Here is a 19,428-nt window from a genome sequence, read left to right as displayed (position 1 = left end):
TGAAAAGGCTGAGGCTGAAAAAAAATGTGCACAAACTACCAAGGAGATAGAGGCTCTAGAGAAGGTGGTGAGAGATCTTCAGATGGAACTGAGGAAAACCTTAGAGGAAATCGGACAAATTGAGTCAAAGATAAACCGGTGTCAGGCCAGATCTGCTTGTAGAAGAATGTTTGGTTTGAGTTTCCTGGCTGTCATTGTACCATTTGTTGGACACATTCTTAAACCCATTTTTGAAGCTAAACCTGCACAAAACCAGGCTCTTGCTAATGAAAAAGCTCAACTCGTTGCTCAGAGGTCAAACCTGAAAAGCCAGGAGCACAATATCCAAGTCAGGCTGACTGATGTTCAGCTGAAGTTGGCAAACAAGAAGACGGAAAAGGGTGAGATTCTTTCAAGATATCTGTGTGCCAATGTCAACAACCTCTGAGTGATCTCTCATAATCAATGTCTGCTTCATATTGTTTTTCAAGGTTCAATACCTGAAACTGTCCATCTGAGCGATGTCCAAAAGTACCTTTATCAAATCCAACAAACTCTGCTTAAGCATAATATGTTCTGGAAATCAGTGCTAGTATTTCTGGAATCTCTCAAAAGCGAGACCTTTTCTAATGAACACTTCATTGAGGAGAATGAACTGAAGGAAATTGTTCTGATGCATATTGATTTAGCGCAAGAGGTAACTTACACACTGAGGAAACGTTCAGTTGCAGACAGTTAATTTCATTGCATTTTCTATGTTGTGATTCATTTTGTATCTCAAATCTTTCAGCATTGGAAGGCCTTTGGTGAATCGTGTCTGACGGCAAAGAGGGCCTTTAGCTTGCAGAATAAGGATGCGTATAAGTTCCTGGAGTTCAACCCATCCTTATTGTCACCACAGGAATGGAAAAGGCGGTATGACATTGTCATGGCAGATCTTACCAAAATAGGTACTGCCATCGGTGCACATTAGCCAATGATGGCTGCCATTACTTTACAGTACATAGAAGTACAATGGGCATTTATATTTTGGACATTTATAATGTTTTATAAAGCTGAATTCAAATTATCGCTGGTTAGCGCTGTGGTTGCTAGTGGGCGTTCCCACTAGTTTCCTTGTAAAGTTTATGAATGACATATGTCCACATATGTCATTCCATGTTGTAAATATCTTCTTTTTTTTTTTTCAAATCAATTTTCTTTCCACTAAACATTTTGAAATTGGAAAGATTATATAAATGGAATCAGCAAATGTATAATGTAAAAGACAAGCAACCTGAAAAGAAAAACTAATTGTGTAAAAAATATGAGCATACATTTATTTTTAAATAAACATCTTGTCTGTAGTTTGATTTATAGAATTCCTCTGGTACTAAATGATGAATTTATGTAAAAATTGTATAGCCAAAATCATGATGAATATAGTATCATTTTAAATTTTATGTAGTTTGTGTTTGTATTATATGTAACATGCTTTTTCAAATAAATGGATTAAAAAAAATATCTTGGATATTTGTGTGAGAGACTCGACACAGAGGCGAAATAGAATCCAAATGCTGGAGGTTTTATTAATCTCAGCAAACAAATCCAATACACTAGACAGAGACGTAGTCGATAAGCCAGAAAGGGTAAACAGACACAAGTCATCAGTCCAACCAGGCAAACAGAGCAAAAATGGTAATCCAAAATGCAGAAATCCAATAAGGCTAGCACAATGGTCATAACAAGACGACAACGAACAGGCAATGAAAAGCACTCGGTAAGGCATCGATAGACTGGCAATACTTTTCAAGGTAGCAATGGAAATGCATGGCTTAAAATACTGGTGTGAGGCAGTAACCAACGAAGCCCTTGGCTAAGAGAGGGCAGAATTGTACCCGATCAGAAGGGTCTCAGACTGTGGTCGGAGCCTCCAGAGAGGTAATGATGAGTTTTTTTCTTCTTCACCTAGTAATGAAAACTAGCAATTCATACAAAAATCCATACATTTTTCATGCATTTTCTTGTGTTCTTTGGCCATGAGATCATGAGACTGTTCTAGTGCTGCCACCCTGTCCATTGTGTCACTCAGTGCTTTCCCCATATCCGTGCACTCATTTGTCGATTCGACGGCCAGTTCGGGAAAGATTTCTTCTCACAGCGCACGCAGGTCTTCTTTCATCTCTTCTCGATTCTTTCGCATCTCCAAATGCAGGTTTTCAATTTGCGACCTAATGTCTTTAATCACAGCTTCTCTCTCTCTCTCTGTGTGTGTGTGTGTGTTTTGTTCCGTTCTGAGTGCACTCAGTGAAATAGACGAATCATCGTCTTGCATGTTCATCCATTTTTCGTTCACCGCTTTCTGTCTTCGTATTATGCTGGATCGTCGATGTGACTTTTTTGCACAAGCTCGGTTTCATTTCAAAAGTTCCATAGCTACAATCTTTTTGACAAAAATGATAGTTTTACTCGAAAGACTGGTCTATTGAGCAATAATCGCTTATTTATTCGAGGAGCTTCCTTCTCTGCTGCTCACTCCAGGCGGGTAGAAGTGGAAGTCCTTATATTGTACTTTTAATAAACTCTTATCGATTGCATTTGTTTCTGGATCCCGTTGTTATTCCGTGACAGAACTTCAAACCGATTTGCTGACGACCACGTTTTTCGCTTGATATTTGCATAAAGTCGAAACTACCCAACCTTTTGATGCTCTCGGCCACTCTCAACACTTTCTCTGGCCACTGTCAATCCCACAATGCACTGTGAGAGCGTGAAGCTTTTATTCGTCAGCTTCCTGGAGGAATTAATTGAAAAATCTCTCTCTGCTCCGCTCACTCTGTGCCAGTGGACACGAACCATTATAATCCATCCATTCTGCACCGGGAGCATTTTTTGGAGTGACACGCCACAACTATTTGAGGCTGTTCACACTGGATACATCAAATGAAACTTTATAAACTGGAACATTTGTTTTTCTGAACGAGTGTAGGAGCCATTTTCATGCAATTATATATTTGTCCATTGGGTGGCTCTCTGACATTGTATATTAAGGGCATCTGGATAATGAGACAAGAGGTGTGTATTGGTAATTGGGAAGCACACAGTTTTTGACAGGAACGTGCAGGATCGTGGTAATGCATGATCCAATATTGCTGACCGTGCTTATTGGATTATTATGTGTTGGACTGAGCTTAATAATGTTTGCACATGATTCATTGGTAAAGAGTGACGTTCGTATGCTGTGAACTTGAAAGAATGAGACACCACAGGAAGATAATTGGAAGCAATGTTTATCCAATGGACCACAATAAAGAAAGACACTGTTTGCATCTTACATCTGTGTTCATGGAGTTTGTACGTGTCAAATACTTGCTCACTCCTTTTACCAATCCCAGCAGCTTAGTGGAAAGCTGTAACAGAGTGCATGATGATGTTGTATTAAACCGTTCATTGCTATGCATTGCCCCTTTTGCTTTGATGTGTTCATGACCTGTTTGATCTTTATCTTATATTCTTCACCTTTCATATTACATCCACTTCCAGTTATTTGTACAAAACAATGTTTTACACTCATTACACTGCTTTTTTTTTACCATATTATTTTTATGTATTATTGTAATTGTAAACAGACTAGTTTGTAGCGCAAATAGTTTCACCATATACTGCACTTTGTTATTCTTCTAGTTATTTACACATTGTGGTAAAAAAATAAATAATCGAAGACTCGCACATTCACAGAAAATAGCTTACTTCAGCGTTTCCCTTGTTCTTGAGTCCTGTCATTACTTTTTCTATGTGTGTCCATGACCGTACACAAGGTTTTAGAAATTCTGGTCCAAAAACTGAGCTTGCTATAGTGTGTCTGAAAAAATAGCTTTCGCTGATCATCTACATTTTAAGTACATTTTAAGATGGAGGGCAACATTTGGATAGAACCATGTCATTGGGCAGTATCATAAATGATCTGACAAGCAATAAGACATTATATAAATTTCCACAAGTATTTATACACTCATGTTCTCTTGTTCATGCTTTGGTGTTGTCCATGTTATGCTATTAGTGGTGAGTCTTGGTTTCTCATGCTTTCATTTATTGATTTATTATTATACTCTAATTATATGCATTTGGATGATCAACCTCTGTATTACAACCCCAATGAAAATAAATTTCATTATTAGAAATGAAAATCATTAGAAATGAAAAGGTTTTATTAAAACAGCATCAGAAATAACAAATGTTTTATTCAAAGCAGTAAGCCTGAAACATTGTAGGTATGTACAGTTCTCTGTTTATACTGTAAAGACTTCTTAAGTGTGTACATTACGGAGCAATGGGAGCTGGTGCTTCGGGATTGAAGGGATCAGGGGTGCGTTCTCCGATAACGTTGTCTCTTAGCGCGCTACGAAGACTCAAAAGGTACACCTTAACTACAGGTATACCTTTCCTACGTGTGTTCTCCGAACTATACCTTAGGATGTTGCTTAAGGTAAACCTTCTTAAGTTCGACCTTAGCAGGCGCTGTCCATGGTGGATGCGCTGAATAGGTTGATATCGATGCCTCGATGATCGATTGTGCGCTCTTTCCTTCACAGCGGTATAGGTATATTGAGAAAACAATGTTATTTATAAAGAAGCGTTTTAGAAATAGTACAAACTGCATTTATCGGGGCTCATTGAAATATGTACATGCAGAAATAAATATGAGTATGTGTTTATAATTTAGCAAGTGTGCAATCCCAAACCCTCACGGCCATAAGTGTGTTAATTTTCTCCACAACGTATGCTGATTATCCACCAGCCATGTAGTTGACATACACTAACTGGCTCCGCGGACGGCGCCGTCTTTGATTTAAAACAAGTACTCGCTGTCTCGCTGCCATAGCTATAAAGTTTGTGCAACTCATCTTTCTTTATATAGACTCCTAAGCCTTTTCTGTCAAATGGTTCGCCAGCTGATGTGCCTTAGGATAGTAATTAAAAAAGCTAACAACCATTAGTGTATGGAAACTTTATTAATGAAAACACTTCCATACACTGGGTGTAGGCTATAACAACTTAAGTATTTTATGTGTAAAATTTTAAAGTAAAGTAAAAATGTAATTTTAATACTAAATCAAATTTTATATTAAATGTTCATATAAAATTTTCTATGTGTAATTAAACTGCGATGTAAAAAAGCTTTTGAGAGGTGGCCACTAGCGGTATGAACCGTCAGCAGCGATAAGGTATAGCTAAGAGCGCTCCAGACCAACCTTACGAACGTATGACTTACAGAAGGTATACTTAACTAAGAAGGTTTCGGAAACCACGTATTAACGATAAGGTACTTCTTAAGGTACAACTTAAGAACGACGTAGCGTTAAGGTAGTTTCGGAGAACGCACCCCAGGACTTATTTTGTTCAGATCCTCTATGACAGTTTCATACTCTTTTTTCCATTGCTCTGGTGACAGTGCAGATGGGCTGGTCTCCAGGAACTTATACGCATCTTTAGTCTGCATGCTAAAGATGCTCTTTGCATTCAGACAGGATTCACCGAAGGCCTTCCATTGCTGGAAGATTTGAGGTACAAAATCAATCACAGAAAAAAGAATACAATCAAGGTGAAAACAATTTCTGTAATCCTGCAACTGAACATTTTCTCAATGTCTAAGTTACCTCTTGTGCTGTAGTAATAGAGTCCAGAAAGATCTCCTTCAATTCAATCTCCTCGATGAAGTGTTCATTAGCAAAAGTCTCGTCTTTGAGAGCCTCCAACATTACACTCACTGATTCCCAGAACTTCTGAAGCTGAATCAGAATGTTTTGGATTCGGGAAAGGCATTTTTGGACGTCATTCAGATGAACAGGGTCGGGTATTGAACCTTTAGAAATAATATGAAGCAGACATTAATTATGAGAGATCACGCTGAGGCTTCTGGTGTAAATCAGGGAATGTGTTGAGCATTATTGATCTTTTAAGTGCAAGAATCTGGTCCATCTTTAGAGGAATCCTGTTGAAGAATCTTCACTAGAAGAAAAGTGCAGAATGCCACTCCAAATGAGAATTATTGGACGGGACCAGTTTCTTGGGGCAGAAATCAAAGGAAGAAAGGAGCAAATAGTGGAAATCTCCATAGAAGTCACAAAATTATGGAAGAATAAATAGAATTTTCCATTTCAATTCATTCTTCCATAATTTTGTGACTTCAAAAGTCTAATGAAACTGGTATTTTCCAATAATGTGCATTTGGAGTGGCATTATGCCCTTGTCTTGTAGAGAAGATTCTACTGATTGCTGAAATCTCACTAGATTATTGGTCCAGATAGCCTTGTTCTTCTGGGATGTAGTTTCACTTATCTTGTGTAACATTATTTATTGATACTGAAACAAATATCATGTATCAAGTTGAGTTGTTTGCTCATAAAGCGTGCTCTCTCTCTCTCTGATAAATTCCAGAAAGTTCTTAAAAGTCCGATAAGTTTTAGGAAGTGCTACTTATAAACAGTAACGTTTGTTACATTTTTTGAAAGCTAAATCGAATCGATTTATAATTCAGGAAATCTTCATTTGAAAAATAGTCAAAAAACTAGAACCCTAGCCTGCATACACTCCACAACAAACGAAGACCAAATGTGTGACCTTTACAGACTGTCATGAGTTATTGAATAATATGTTAACATGAATAGTGTGTGAACTGCTTAAAATTACTATATATATTAAAAAAAATCACAACATTTGTAAAGGTAACTCATGAATTGAAGTTTAATGACATTTGATAATTAATAATCTGATAATTTAACGATTAACAGATCATTTAAATATTAACAAGCATATTATCACTACTTTTTCATAGCTATTTGAATATATATTAACTAATGATCTGTTAAGCATTATATAATGTTTTTAATCATTTATCAATTTAATCATTGTAAACCAGTCATTTGTAGATTTTTTAAAAAGTGCTTGATCATGCTGATTGAAAGTTTAATAAAATATCAGCATTTCGATTTACATTAAAAAAAATATGTTAATCATTATGTAATGTTGAATAAGTTCATTAAACATTAACAGGCACATTATCTCATATGTCTAGCTATGTGCATATATATTAACTAATGATCTGTAAAACATTACGCAATGATTTTTAATGATTAATTAATGAAAGTTATTATAAAGTGTCACCAAGAATCTTACCATTTTCTATTTTCATGCTTGCCAACTTCAGCTGCATATCAATCATCCTGACATGGATGCTCCACTCCTTGCTCATTAGACTTGACTTGTCAATGGAGAGTTGAGTCAATTCACTGGACAGAACCTGGGTTTTCGCAGCTGCTTCAGGGCCAGTTTTAGCATCATGAATTGATTTAACAATGGGTCCAACAAATGGTACAATGGCAGCAAAGATACCCAGACCATTACTTTTGCTAGAAGACTCTTTGACATGATTATACAGATCTTGATTTTTCTCTGAAATCTTTGCCTCAATTTGTCCAATTTTCTCATTGTTGTTCTTCAGTTGATCCTCGAGATCTCTCACCACCTTCTCCTGGGCCTCTATCTCCTTAGTAGTTTGTGCTTTTTTTTTTCTCTGTCTCAGACTTTTCAAGAATTACATCACTGGTGCAGGAAGCCACACTGTGGTTGTGTTTCTCATATCTGGCAATAACAGATTTCAGATTAATCGTGAGCTAAAGCACAGTAAAAATTCTTGATATACACTGATATACACTTGATTTACATGATGACGTTCTGTTTCATCCAGAGGACTTTTGGCAGTGGCCATATTGAAAGTGTTCCAGATATGGAAAATTTAACAAATCTTACTAAACTTTCTTATGCTAAAACATTTTACCTGTCTACCATCTGTCCCACTTTGTCAAAAATTTCAGTGATCCATACTCTGGCTTTTTCCAGGGACTTAATAGCCAAAATGCTTTTATCCTTTTCAACGGCAACCTTCAGCGCCGGCAGAAGTGTGGAAACTAGGTTTTTACTTGTGGCCGCACACTGAAAGAAGGCAGAAATACTTTCATTGTTTATCCACATTTCATACTTTACATAGGAAACATCTAGTCAAAATAAATCAATCAATGCAATATAGTGTCTCGTGACCAGTTCAAAGATTAGGCTGCAATCTTATTGAAATAAGTTCAGTTCATTTCATAAGTTCGAAACAGCTCACCAAAGCCAACATTCCAGAAAAGTTTGTGGCGGCTATAAACTCCTTCGAACTGTCATTAGTCCATGATGATTATGTAATAGGTGGGTTTGCTCTAGGGGTCTGCTTCTCATTCATTCAATCAGAGTGAAGTGATCTGTATGGTATAACATTTTCAAATAAACTTGAGTAGATTGCTGAATTCCCAATGCTATCTCACAACCAATTCGTACAAATTTCTATGAGTGAGTACGAGGTGGCGAATTCGTATGAATTCGTACAACCTCATTCGTACAACCTCATTCGTTCAAGCTCATTCGTACAAATTTCTGCAATTTGTCTAAACCCCAGTGATGGGTAGGTTTAGGGGCGGGGTCATGGGTAGGTCATTCGTGCTAATTCATACAAATTTGGCTACTCATAAAATATGTACGATTTAGTAAAAATTGTACGAATTTGTACGAATTAGGTCGTATGAATTCGCACAAATCAGCCACCTCGTAAAATATGTACGAATTGCCGTGAGATCGGGTTGTGATTGCAGATTTCTGTGATCAGAAGCTTCCTTAAACATTTTTATTATGTGATTGTTGTGTAATTGAGAGATAGAATGTAACACATATTTAAATATTCATCTAAACACTGCAGATTTTAAAATGATTTAATGTCTGCGATCTCACTCGTTGAAGAGAATGGTGGACTCGTTAGAAATGTTAACCATGACTTTAAACAGATCTTGTGCAATATTTAAAAAAAATGCACTCATCTCTTGGACTGACGGTACACTCTTAAAGATAACGGTTCTTTATTGGCACTTCAATCCATACAACTTGTTCTTTGCACTAAAGGTTCTATTGGTAACAGGTTCTTTGGATTTGTATAATATTCTTCACATTGCTCTTTTAAGAACTCTTCACTGAAAGTTTCTTTGGTTAATCAAAAATGGTTCTTTTAATGGCATTTCTGTGAAAACATACTTTTGGAGTCTTTAAGAGTGTTATTGGATGTGGTGTGCAATAAAAAAATGGATAAAGGTGAGTAAATGCCTGCTCACATTTAGTCTACAACTACAACCATCATGTTCACACAGCGCACACAACGCCTCTGCACTTATGCTGCCTTCACGTGCTATCAGAATTATCATAAATACGAGTTTCCTTGGTAAAAATTGCACATGAACGCCCTCTCAAGTCTTATCTGCTGCCACTGGGACGCTCGGGGAAAATTTTGATACCCAAGTTCCCGAGATTGACGTGCCACAAACTTTAAACATGGCAGAAGGGAGAAAGGTTGCTCCTGTGACTGCTATTCTTAGTCACCATTATTAGTTTTTTCCACAACAGCTACATCGCCTTGTCTCGTCATTTAATAAGTGCTTATTTACCTATATGAATAATTATTTGAAGCATATTGTATATTTTATACACAGTGAAAATAGCATGTATTTGACTGAGATTCCAGAATCGTCAGCAAGCTGACTATCGATATATCATGGTAAAGGTTTATATGGATGTGAATTAATGGGACACTAAATATAATTTTAACTTTAATAAGATGTTCCCAACAAATAGGCAAGAATAAACATGATGTCCTCCATGATTCCTGTTCTTTCCGACAACAAAGCACTTGAACGCAACACACCCGTAAGCCGTAATCAAGACTTCATTTGTGGAAATTATCAAATTTCCAATAGCACTTGAAGGCAGCATTACTCCCGTGGGGACAGGAGAGCTGTCAGTCAATAAATAGGAAATCAAACTAACTTGTGTTACTTGTTTGAAAAATGTACTTGTTGTAAATTCAAAAGTAATGCACTACTTTACTAGTTACTTAGAAAAAATAATCTGATTACCCAACTCGCATTACTTGTAATGCGTTACCCCAACACTGTTGTAGTGTTATGTGCCATGAATGCTAACTGTCATGCTCTCTTGAAGCTAATTAAATCCAGCTGATTATCTAATTGATAATACACAAAGAAAAGGGTGAATGTTTGTTGTAATGTGAGCACTGAATTTAGTAATGTGAGCACTGAATTTAGCATTTAACAATGTGCTGAAACATCTGTAATTCACATGCACCTTGCACTTTTTTCACCGTGCAGTTAATAGCATATATATATATGTTTTATTATTATTTATTTTGCTAGACTGTTTTAGACTGGACTGATTTCGATGTTGCTTTTGCAAAAATGTTTCTGTGTGAGCCCTGCCACAATACACACTGTCACAAAGAGTCAGATCTGTGCATGCTACAAATGTAAGCTTTGAATATGTGTGTATGAAAGTATTTATTAGTCTCTAATTAAAAATACTTGTGATGACCTTGAATCCATCATGCGGCTTTCTACATTTACCACCTATGGTGGATATCAACATATTGTTTTGGTATATTAATATTAAATTCTTTTTTTTAATATAAACCAGTTATTTTTAGCTTTTTACACTGCTTGTGCCAAAACTAGTATTTCTAACAACATTATTTTAACGTATGGTCATATTGGTCCGTATGGTCCATGTCATTGGGCAGTATCATAAATATATATGATAATGATATAAATTATATAAATTTCACATGTATTTCTGGTGTTGTCAGTGTTATGCTGTCTTAGCTTCTCATGATTTAGTTTATGGATTTCTTATTATATTCTAATGTGCATTTGGCTGAACAACCCCTGCATGACAGTATCCAGTTGGAAAGAAAATACGGTTTATATTTTTGAAGTCAAAATCAATTTCATCACAGAGGGAACAGAGAAATGGCATGAAAGAAATGAAATACCATTACAAATTAGCTCACTTAAAAAAGTTTTATTGAAACAGCATCATAAATAATGTGTTATTCAAAGCAGTAAGCCTGAAACATTATAGGCATGTACTCTGTTTATACTGTAAAGACTTCTTAAGTGTGTACATTACGGAGCAATGGGAGCTGGTGCTTCGGGAGCAATGGGAGCTGGTGCTTCGGGATTAAAGGGTTCAGGACTTATTTTATCCAGATCCTCTATGACAGTTTCATACTCTTTTTTCCATTGCTCTGGTGTCAGTGCAGATGGGCTGGTCTCCAGGAACTTATACGCATCTTTAGTCTGCAAGCTAAAGACGCTCTTTGCATTCAGACAGGATTCACCGAAGGCCTTCCATTGCTGAAAGATTTGAGGTACAAAATCAATCACAGAAAAAAGAATACAGTAAAGGTGAAAATAATTTCTTTTATGTAATCCTGCACATTTTCTCAATGTCTAAGTTACCTCTTGTGCTGCAGTAATAGAGTCCAGAAAGATCTGCTTCAATTCAATCTCCTCGATGAAGTGTTCATTAGCAAAAGTCTCGTCTTTGAGAGCCTCCAGCATTACACCCACTGATTCCCAGAACTTCTGAAGCTGAATCAGAATTTTTTGTATTGTGGAAAGGCATTTTTGGACATCCTTCAGATGGACAGGGTTGGGTATTGAACCTTTAGAAATAATATGAAGCAGACATTAATTATGATGATGTAAATCAGGGACTGTTTCGAGCACATTGGAAACTCCTTAAGGGAAAGAATCTTACCATTTTCTATTTTCATGCTTGCCAACTTCAGTTGCATATCTGTCAGCCTGACATGAATGCTCCACTCCTTGTTCATTAGACTTGACTTGTCAATGGAGAGTTGAGTCAATTCGCTGGACAGAACCTGGGTTTTCGCAGCTGCTTCAGGGTCATCATCTCCGTATGTTTCAGTGACTCCAGTGAAAATTGATGCTAAGGCATCAAAGAAACCCACTCTTTGGGGTTTTTTAGAAGTCGCTTTGACATGATTATACATCTCATTTTTTTTCTGTTTAATCATTTCCTCAACATCTTTAAATTTCTTAAGGTTTTTCTCCAGTTGCTCTTCCAGTTCTTTCACCGCCTGTTCATGGGCATCCATCTCCACAGAACCTTGTTCTTTTTTTTTTTCTGTCTCAGTCTTTTCAAGAATTACATCACTGGTGCAGGAAGCCACACTGCCGTTGTGTTTCTCATATCTGGTGATAACAGATTTCAGATTAATCGTGACCACAATAAATATGAATGATATATACATTGAGACGTGTTCCATATATGGTAAATTCAACAAATCTTACTACACTTTCTAATTCTGGAATAAAAAATTTAGCAACATTTTGAAACATTTTACCTGGCTACCATTTGTGTCACTTTGTCAATAATTTCAGTGATCCATACTCTGGCTTTTTCCAGGGACTTAATAGCCAAAATGGTTTTATCCTTTTCAACAGCAACCTTCAGTGCCGGCAGCAGCGTAGAATATAGGTTTTTACTTGTGGCCGCACACTGAAAGAGAGCAGAAATGCTTACATTGTTGATCCACAATGGAGTTTCATACTTTACATAAGAAAACAACTTGTCAAAATCAATAAATCAATCTATGAAATATAAAAGCTCTCTGACAGTTTTGACACCATTGCCTATTGTCTCGTGTCTCGTGACCATTTCAAGTTCAGTTCAAGTGCCAATCAAGAGTGAAATAAGTGCAGTCAAGATGGACTGTTCCCAGAAGGTTAATTTAGGTAGTTTGTGAAACGTTTGTGCTAGCTGGTAAACTCATTCTACCTGTCATTAATCTAATAGTTGAGTTTGCTCTAGAGCTCCGCTGTCCCATTCATTCCTTCACTCATTCAGAATGAAGTGATTTGTTTATTGTATAAAACGCTACAAATAAACTTGAGTAGAGTGCTGAATTACAGATCTGGTGAAAACATATCCACAAAATTCTGTGAGCAGAAGCTTTCTTAACCCCTCTTTTCTCATTATCATTTTTACTGTGGTGTTGTTGTGTAATGTAGAGATAGAGTGTAGCAGACACAGTATTTAAATATTCATCTAAACACCGCAGATTTCTTGCCAGTATATAAAATGATCTTAAATCTTTATCTTAATCTTTAAAATTATTCAAAAAGATCTTGTGCAATATGTATTACAATGCATCCTTACTTATCTCTTAGACAGACACTCTTAAAGATTATTTATTGGCATCTATGTCCTCTTTCTTTTCACAAAAGGTTCAATTGTGTTATATGTATATATACACACACACACACACACACACACACATATATATATATATATATATTACTTAGAAATTGTCAAAGAACATTGGCTTTACCTTCAGCAGAAGAACCTCAGAAGACCCAAAGAGAAGCTGAGTTTCAACAGCACGCTCTCGGAGAACCCTCTCCAACTTGGGGAACTTAGCCAAACAGAGGTAAGAGAGATGGTAGAGCAGAGCTGTCCGCTGAGCAGATGGAAGAAGCTCCTTAACAAACTCAGGGCAACTTGCGACCTCAATTTCTGTAGAATTACAAATGTTAAAGTTACAACTTGATGGTTTTGCGCAGACGTGTGTCAATTATTAACAACATACAAAATGTGAGATGTTTACATTTTATTGGTGAAAAACAGTTCAGAAGTTATTACCCACCTTGGCTCTCTGACATGTTTTGTCTGTAAAGGAAGTACCTGGAAAACACTGAAAAACAACAGCACTATCATGAGATAAGAATCAACAATAAATGAGAGAGGTCAGTAAAAGTTACCTGTAAGATGAATGAACCTCGAGTCTAAGCAATGTAGTTGACTGTGTCAGCATGGGGAATTTATACTCTATGACACCTCCTTAAAATTGTTTGTCCACTTGGGGGTTTGCCTTGCGGGATCTCTGGGGTTGGGCAGAATGAGACTTATTTTCAACATCCCTTTTATCGGGAGCTGTTATCATTCATATCAACTTTCTAAAATGTTGAAATCAAACATTCTTATTTGAAGCAGTGCATTTGCCTTTCCTTAATGGGAGGTTCATTGCACTCTACCTATACTTTTAAAGGAATAATTTACTCTACATTGCATGTAACTCAGTCTGTGTAGGGTACCATCTCAGATGGCTCAAATAAATCAAACCGTTGTATTCCATTTTAAAGGATGCATTATTTGGTTTTCAAATATGAGAAGAGTATGTTTATGATCACATTCATATGATTCACAGTTTTAACAGCAGTTGCTCTTCACAAGCTGCCATTGTCAGACTTTGCCCCAAGAAAGGTTTGTGCATTTGTGGAATTCTTAGGTTTGCAGGTTGTGACTGGTTTCAGTTTCTGTAAGCACACAGTGTTTTGGGAACAAGCATTGTTTTTGCTTGCATATTTCTATATTTACCACATATGATAATTTTTCATTTAAAATGTTTTAATTCTAAAATTAAAACAAATGGTTTATTGCAATATAGGCTAATTATAACTTCCTACTTTCTTTTGCACCCTCTGTTGAAAATAGAACATTTTAAATGTTTTAGCTATGATTGTGTTATTAATCAATGTCAGAAAATTCAGACTGATAAAACATTTCAAAGGATCAAAGTATTTATGTCCTGTTTCAAAGGATGTGTATACAAATCATTTGAAATCAGTTGAAAAGAGCTTTTTTACATCGCAAAATAAAAACATTTAGAAATATGAAAAAAAAAAAAAAACATTAAAAAAGGCAAATGAAAGCATCTGTTTGTGTTTCTGCAACAGTTTTAACAGCATTTGCTCTTCATGAGCTGCCATTGTACTCTTGATTTTGCCCAAAGTTTGTGCATTTGTGAAATTCTTTGGTTTGCAAGCCCATACTGGCCATCAGGAGCCTTGGGGTAATTCCTGGTGGCCTGGCGAATAGTTGTCTGTAAGCAAGCAGTGCTTTGGAGACAAGCATTGTTTTTGCTAGCATATTTTTATATTTAACATATATGTTTTGTTTTGTTTTGTTTTGTTTTGTTTTTGGTAGAAAAAAAGACTGGTAAAATATGTAAAAAATGTAGAATTATAACTTCCTTGCACCCTCTGTTAAAAGTAGAAAATTGCTATTGTTTTAGATACGATTATGTTATGAAATGTTCATTGAAAAAAAAAATATATACAAGGTAAACATGTCACTTGAATGCCTCATGCTGTAGTTTCATGTAAAATGAACTGAGGTATAATTTATAATAATGGCCATTGCTCAGAGGTGTTTATTCCTCGTCGTGCAGAGTTGAGCACCAACACACCTGCCTGGATGTTTTCATTGATCCTAATACCCTTGGTTAGCTGGTTCATAATGTGTTCGATTAGCATAAAAGGGGAACATATTATGCAAAATTCACTTTTACATTGTGTTTGAACATAAACGTGTGCCGGCAGTGTGTGTGCACAACCACCCTATAATGGTAAAAATCCACCCACTCCTCTTTTTTAATCCTCATAAATCATAAGCAGTTTTTCAGAACAAGCCATTTACAGATTCTAGCTTTTTGTGACAGACTATAAACACCGCCCTGGGTGAGCTGTACACATAGACAGTATATAAACTGGACACAGCGACCCCATAGGTTTCAACGGAGACAAGTGAAGTCAATAGGCCCTATGCACAGCTGCACTACTTCCTGAACTTCAGCCAGCTCCTTTGTTTCCTGTCTGCCATTATTGGACAAACTGATTAATCCAGGTGTGTCTGATTATTGTTGTTGGTCAGACACACCTGGATTAATCAGTTTGTCCAATAATGGCAGACAGGAAACAAAGGAGCTGGCTGAAGTTCAGGAAGTAGTGCAGCTGTGCAAAGGGCCTATTAGAAGCTCTCACTTCCTGATGGTTGAGCTCTCACTTCCTGATCAGACTCAAACTAAGCTTGACGACGTATAGATGTGACATGAGCAACCCGTCTGTCTTCTAGTAGCTGTGCCAAGAGAAATCTGAATGATTCCCTTCCGAAACTCGCAGAGACGGAGAGCGTGAGTAGGAAGTGTTCATGAGCTAGGAGCAGGAGAAACTTTTGCTAAGTATTCTGATTAATTATTTTGTCATTTTGCCTCCACGTCCCCCCGATTGCCCGTGAGCTTCTCCTCCTGTCCATACGGTAATCTCTCTACTGTGCGACAGAGAGTCGTGTGGTTATGACGCAATCGTTAGCCTATTTTTACAAAAACTGCTTCTACGGGGCCATAACGTAAGATACAAGGTAATGGAGCCTTTTATACATTTTCGTGTCTTTTTAGAAATAAATAATGGGCAAACGGAGTCTTTAAACGCCTCAGATGTAAAGTTGTCTGTCAAAGTGACGCCAAAATGAATGGGAGTCAATGGAATGCTAACAGCAGGTGATGGTCTGCTAATCAATGGTGGCGCCCGGGGAAGCTTCAATAAATTATGAAACCCTGCCCCCCTGGCTGTACACAGTCCACCATGTTTGTCTCGTCACCAGAGCATTTAACAGCAGCATTCAAGTAAGATATGTATTCTTATTTAGCTACTAAAGTTATTCAATCAACAGCAGTGACAGATTTTCTATTTTTCTTTTGTTGTTTGATTCATTTTAAACGGCATATATAGCAGTAGGTACTGTATATTACGCTGCTTTCACTTTAATACTCAGATCTTATATATATACATGCGATTTCAGGGTTCAGCATCTGAGCCCCGTGGTGCTGGTCCAGCTTGTGCTGAGGCTCAGCGGCGACTTTTTGGGGCTCCCAGATGGAGCTGGCCGATCGTCTTGAGAGGGAAATTAACCTCTCAGACAGTTCGTCCGCTGACGAGGGCGAGCTACAGGTAGATGATGATTTTTTATTGTTATCTCCTAATGCTTCTGCTGGTGCTCTTCCGGACAGACAGGATGTGGGAGATCGAATCATCTTAACCATCCTGCCCTGTGTATGCAGAGCTGGTGGATGTTATGGGGCGCACCACCGACAAACTTCAGTTGCCATGGCGGCGCGCTCGGGGAGAGATCGCTCGCTGCAGGCTTGATGATCGATTTCTCTCTGAACATAGGCCACCAGCTCAGGTGAGCGTTCCATTCCTTCCGGATCTCCATACCGAGGTCCAGAAGGCATGGAAGAACCCTTTCTCTGCCCGTTTTCATCCAAAGAGCGGGGTTAAAAAAAAAGTGTTTTCACTCCGCAGAAAAAAAAAAAAAAAAAAAGAAGTGCAAATGTACTGCAAATAACATATTTCTGTTCTCTTACAGACCACGTTTCCTGTATAGAGTTTGGGGGTAGGCCTTAGTAGGCCTCCTTGACCAGACAGTCCCCATCTTGCAACCGGCAAAGCGCTTGGGCCTCCCTGAGGTGAGCTCCCAGGAATTGGCTGTCGAGCATTTTTTCCCCATATGCGGTCATCAGGTTATAGGCCTCGCCAGGCCTTCCTGAATATGAGCTCCCACATACTGTGGTTATCAGGTCATAGGGCTCACAGGCCTTCCTGAATAAGAGCTCCCACATACTGTGGGTATCAGGTTATAGGCTTCACCAGGCCTTCCTGAATATGAGCTCCCACATACTGTGGTTATCAGGTTATAGGCCTCACTAGGCCTTCCTGAATATGAGCTCCCACATACTGTGGGTATCAGGTCATAGGCCTCACCAGGCCTTCTTGAATATGAGCTCCCACATACTGTGGGTATCAGGTTATAGGCCTCACCCGGCCTTCCTGAATAAGAGCTCCCACATACAGTGGTTATCAGGTCATAGGCCTCACTAGGCCTTCCTGAGTATGAGCTCCCACTCACTGTGGGCACTAGGGTATAGGCCTCACTGGTTGTGCAGGCCTTCCTGAATGTGAGCTCCCACGCATTGTGACTATCAGGTTACAGGCCTCATCTGGCCTTCCTGATCATGGGTTCCCACATGCTGTCGTCGCCAGGTTACAGGCCTCACCGGCCTTCCTGAGTATGAGCTCCCACATACTGTGGTCGCCAGGTTAGAGGATTTCTGGTTCCTGGATTCGGAATGGCTAAGTACACGCACTTCGTTTCGTGTACTTTCTAAAATCCATATTTATGGTAAGGGTTATGCGCTATACGCTGCGTTCCATTTTTTACGTGGCTCAGACTCTGGTTCTTCACCTTGGGTCCCACTCTAGATGCGTCTTGCTGTCGCGACAGACGTCTCCCTCTCGAGCTATCTCCCACATTTGGTGGTTATCAGGCTACAGGCTTCATTAGGCCTTTCTGAAAGTAACCCTCACATGGTGTGGTTGTCAGGTTACAGGCCTTACTTTGCCTTCATGAGTATGAGCTCCCACATGCTGTGGTCGCCAGGTTACAGGCCTCACCGGCCTTCCTGATATGAGCTCCCACCTACTGTGGTCGCCAGGTTACAGGCCTCACCGGCCTTCCTGATATGAGCTCCCGTTTACTGTGATCCAGTGTTCGGATCGAGCACAGGGTAGATCCATGGATCGAGTAGAGAAACTCCCCTCGCTAGCAAGGGTTGGAAAGCACTGTGCTGAGTCATACTCTCCGGGATATCCCGTCTCTGAGATCCGGGCCGAGTGGTTCACTGCCTGCTTCGCAGTCCCTCAGGTTGGATGCCTTACCTAAAGGCAAGTGTCCAGAGGCTCTGTCTTCAGACAGACAGGACATGGCCAGACTGTAGTGTCTTATGTAGTGACACCAGGTCAGGCCTGCCAGATGGTATATCGGGTGGCACATTCCCCTGAATAGTGACTGGCTGGGGTTCCCTCGGGTTCCATAGCCACATTCCCTAGAAGGGACCCCTTCTATTTTTGAATTGTGGTCCAAGGCCTTTGAGCTGGCCCAGGTAGACCTTCTTTTAAACTATGAAGGTTTTCTGTGGTTTCTTTAGCTTGGGCTATGACCGTAGGGAGTGCTGTCACTGACAGCCCTGTGTGACCTGAGGGGACCTTCTAGCGTTCACTGAATTGCTGATTCTGACAGTTGCCACTGCCTTTGGGCATGCACTCCCCTCAGCATGGCAGAGTGAGTATATGTTCCCCAAAGCGTCTATGACGTAGTGTCGAGTTCCCTTCGAAAGGGAACGTATCAGGTTACGACTGTAACCTATGTTCCCTGAGAACAGGGAACGAGACACTACGTCTCCCTGCCATGCCTCGGGACCTGTCACGCCTGAGGCGTTCCCCAAAGCATCTATGACGTAGTGTCTCGTTCCCTGTTCTCAGGGAACATAGGTCACAGTCGTAACCTGAGACGTTTTGTTAGTTTTTGGCAGAGTATCTGAGGCACGAGCTATAAAGGCTCCGCCATCTTCTGGAAAGCGGAGTGGGGAGCAGCAGCTCATTTTTTATGTAAAGATACATGCATGAAAACAGCATGTTTTTCCTTCCACTTTAAAAATTAACATTTACAACATGGTGTAATAAATAATCTGTGTGGTATTTTGAGCTAAAACTTCACATATTCTGGGGACAACTGAGACTCGGACAACTGAGACAATATAGTATAATATATACTATATTGCCAAAAGTATAGGAACACCCCTCCAAATCATTTAATTCAGGTGTTCCAATCATT

At 38.8% G+C, this 19,428-nt stretch overlaps 2 protein-coding genes across 2 annotated transcripts in view; one reads left to right on the top strand and one right to left on the bottom strand.

Annotated features, from left to right (window-relative positions):
- Positions 1-19,428, top strand: part of LOC307151795 (uncharacterized protein) — a 37,993-nt gene that overhangs the window by 5,817 nt on the left and 12,748 nt on the right. The gene's annotated exons all lie outside the window — the stretch shown is intronic.
- On the bottom strand, positions 4,199-13,708 carry LOC307151275 (uncharacterized protein). Its single transcript, XM_079859229.1, has 11 exons — positions 13,680-13,708; positions 13,565-13,612; positions 13,250-13,434; positions 12,263-12,417; positions 11,653-12,110; positions 11,352-11,557; positions 11,020-11,246; positions 7,135-7,550; positions 5,616-5,821; positions 5,348-5,509; positions 4,199-4,323 (listed from the first exon to the last, which is right to left on the bottom strand). The coding sequence occupies exons 2-11, from the start codon at positions 13,578-13,580 to the stop codon at positions 4,279-4,281; spliced, it is 2,076 nt and encodes a 691-aa protein (XP_079715355.1). The 5' UTR covers positions 13,581-13,612; positions 13,680-13,708; the 3' UTR covers positions 4,199-4,278.

The sequence above is a fragment of the Squalius cephalus genome, assembly GCF_949319135.1.
Source record: "Squalius cephalus genome assembly, chromosome: 23".
Classification (NCBI taxonomy): Eukaryota; Metazoa; Chordata; class Actinopteri; order Cypriniformes; family Leuciscidae; genus Squalius; species Squalius cephalus.
The sequence above is the reverse complement of the archived record's forward strand: the minus strand, read 5'-3'. Positions and strand labels throughout refer to the sequence as shown.

Coding starts and splice junctions, on each gene's coding strand:
- LOC307151275 (XM_079859229.1), bottom strand. Junction 12,418..13,249: donor CTGAGGTTCTTCTGCTGAAG/GTAAAGCCAATG, acceptor GCTCTCTTTCAG/TGTGCGGCCACAAGTAAAAA. Junction 11,558..11,652: donor AAGCATGAAAATAGAAAATG/GTAAGATTCTTT, acceptor TTATTTCTAAAG/GTTCAATACCCAACCCTGTC.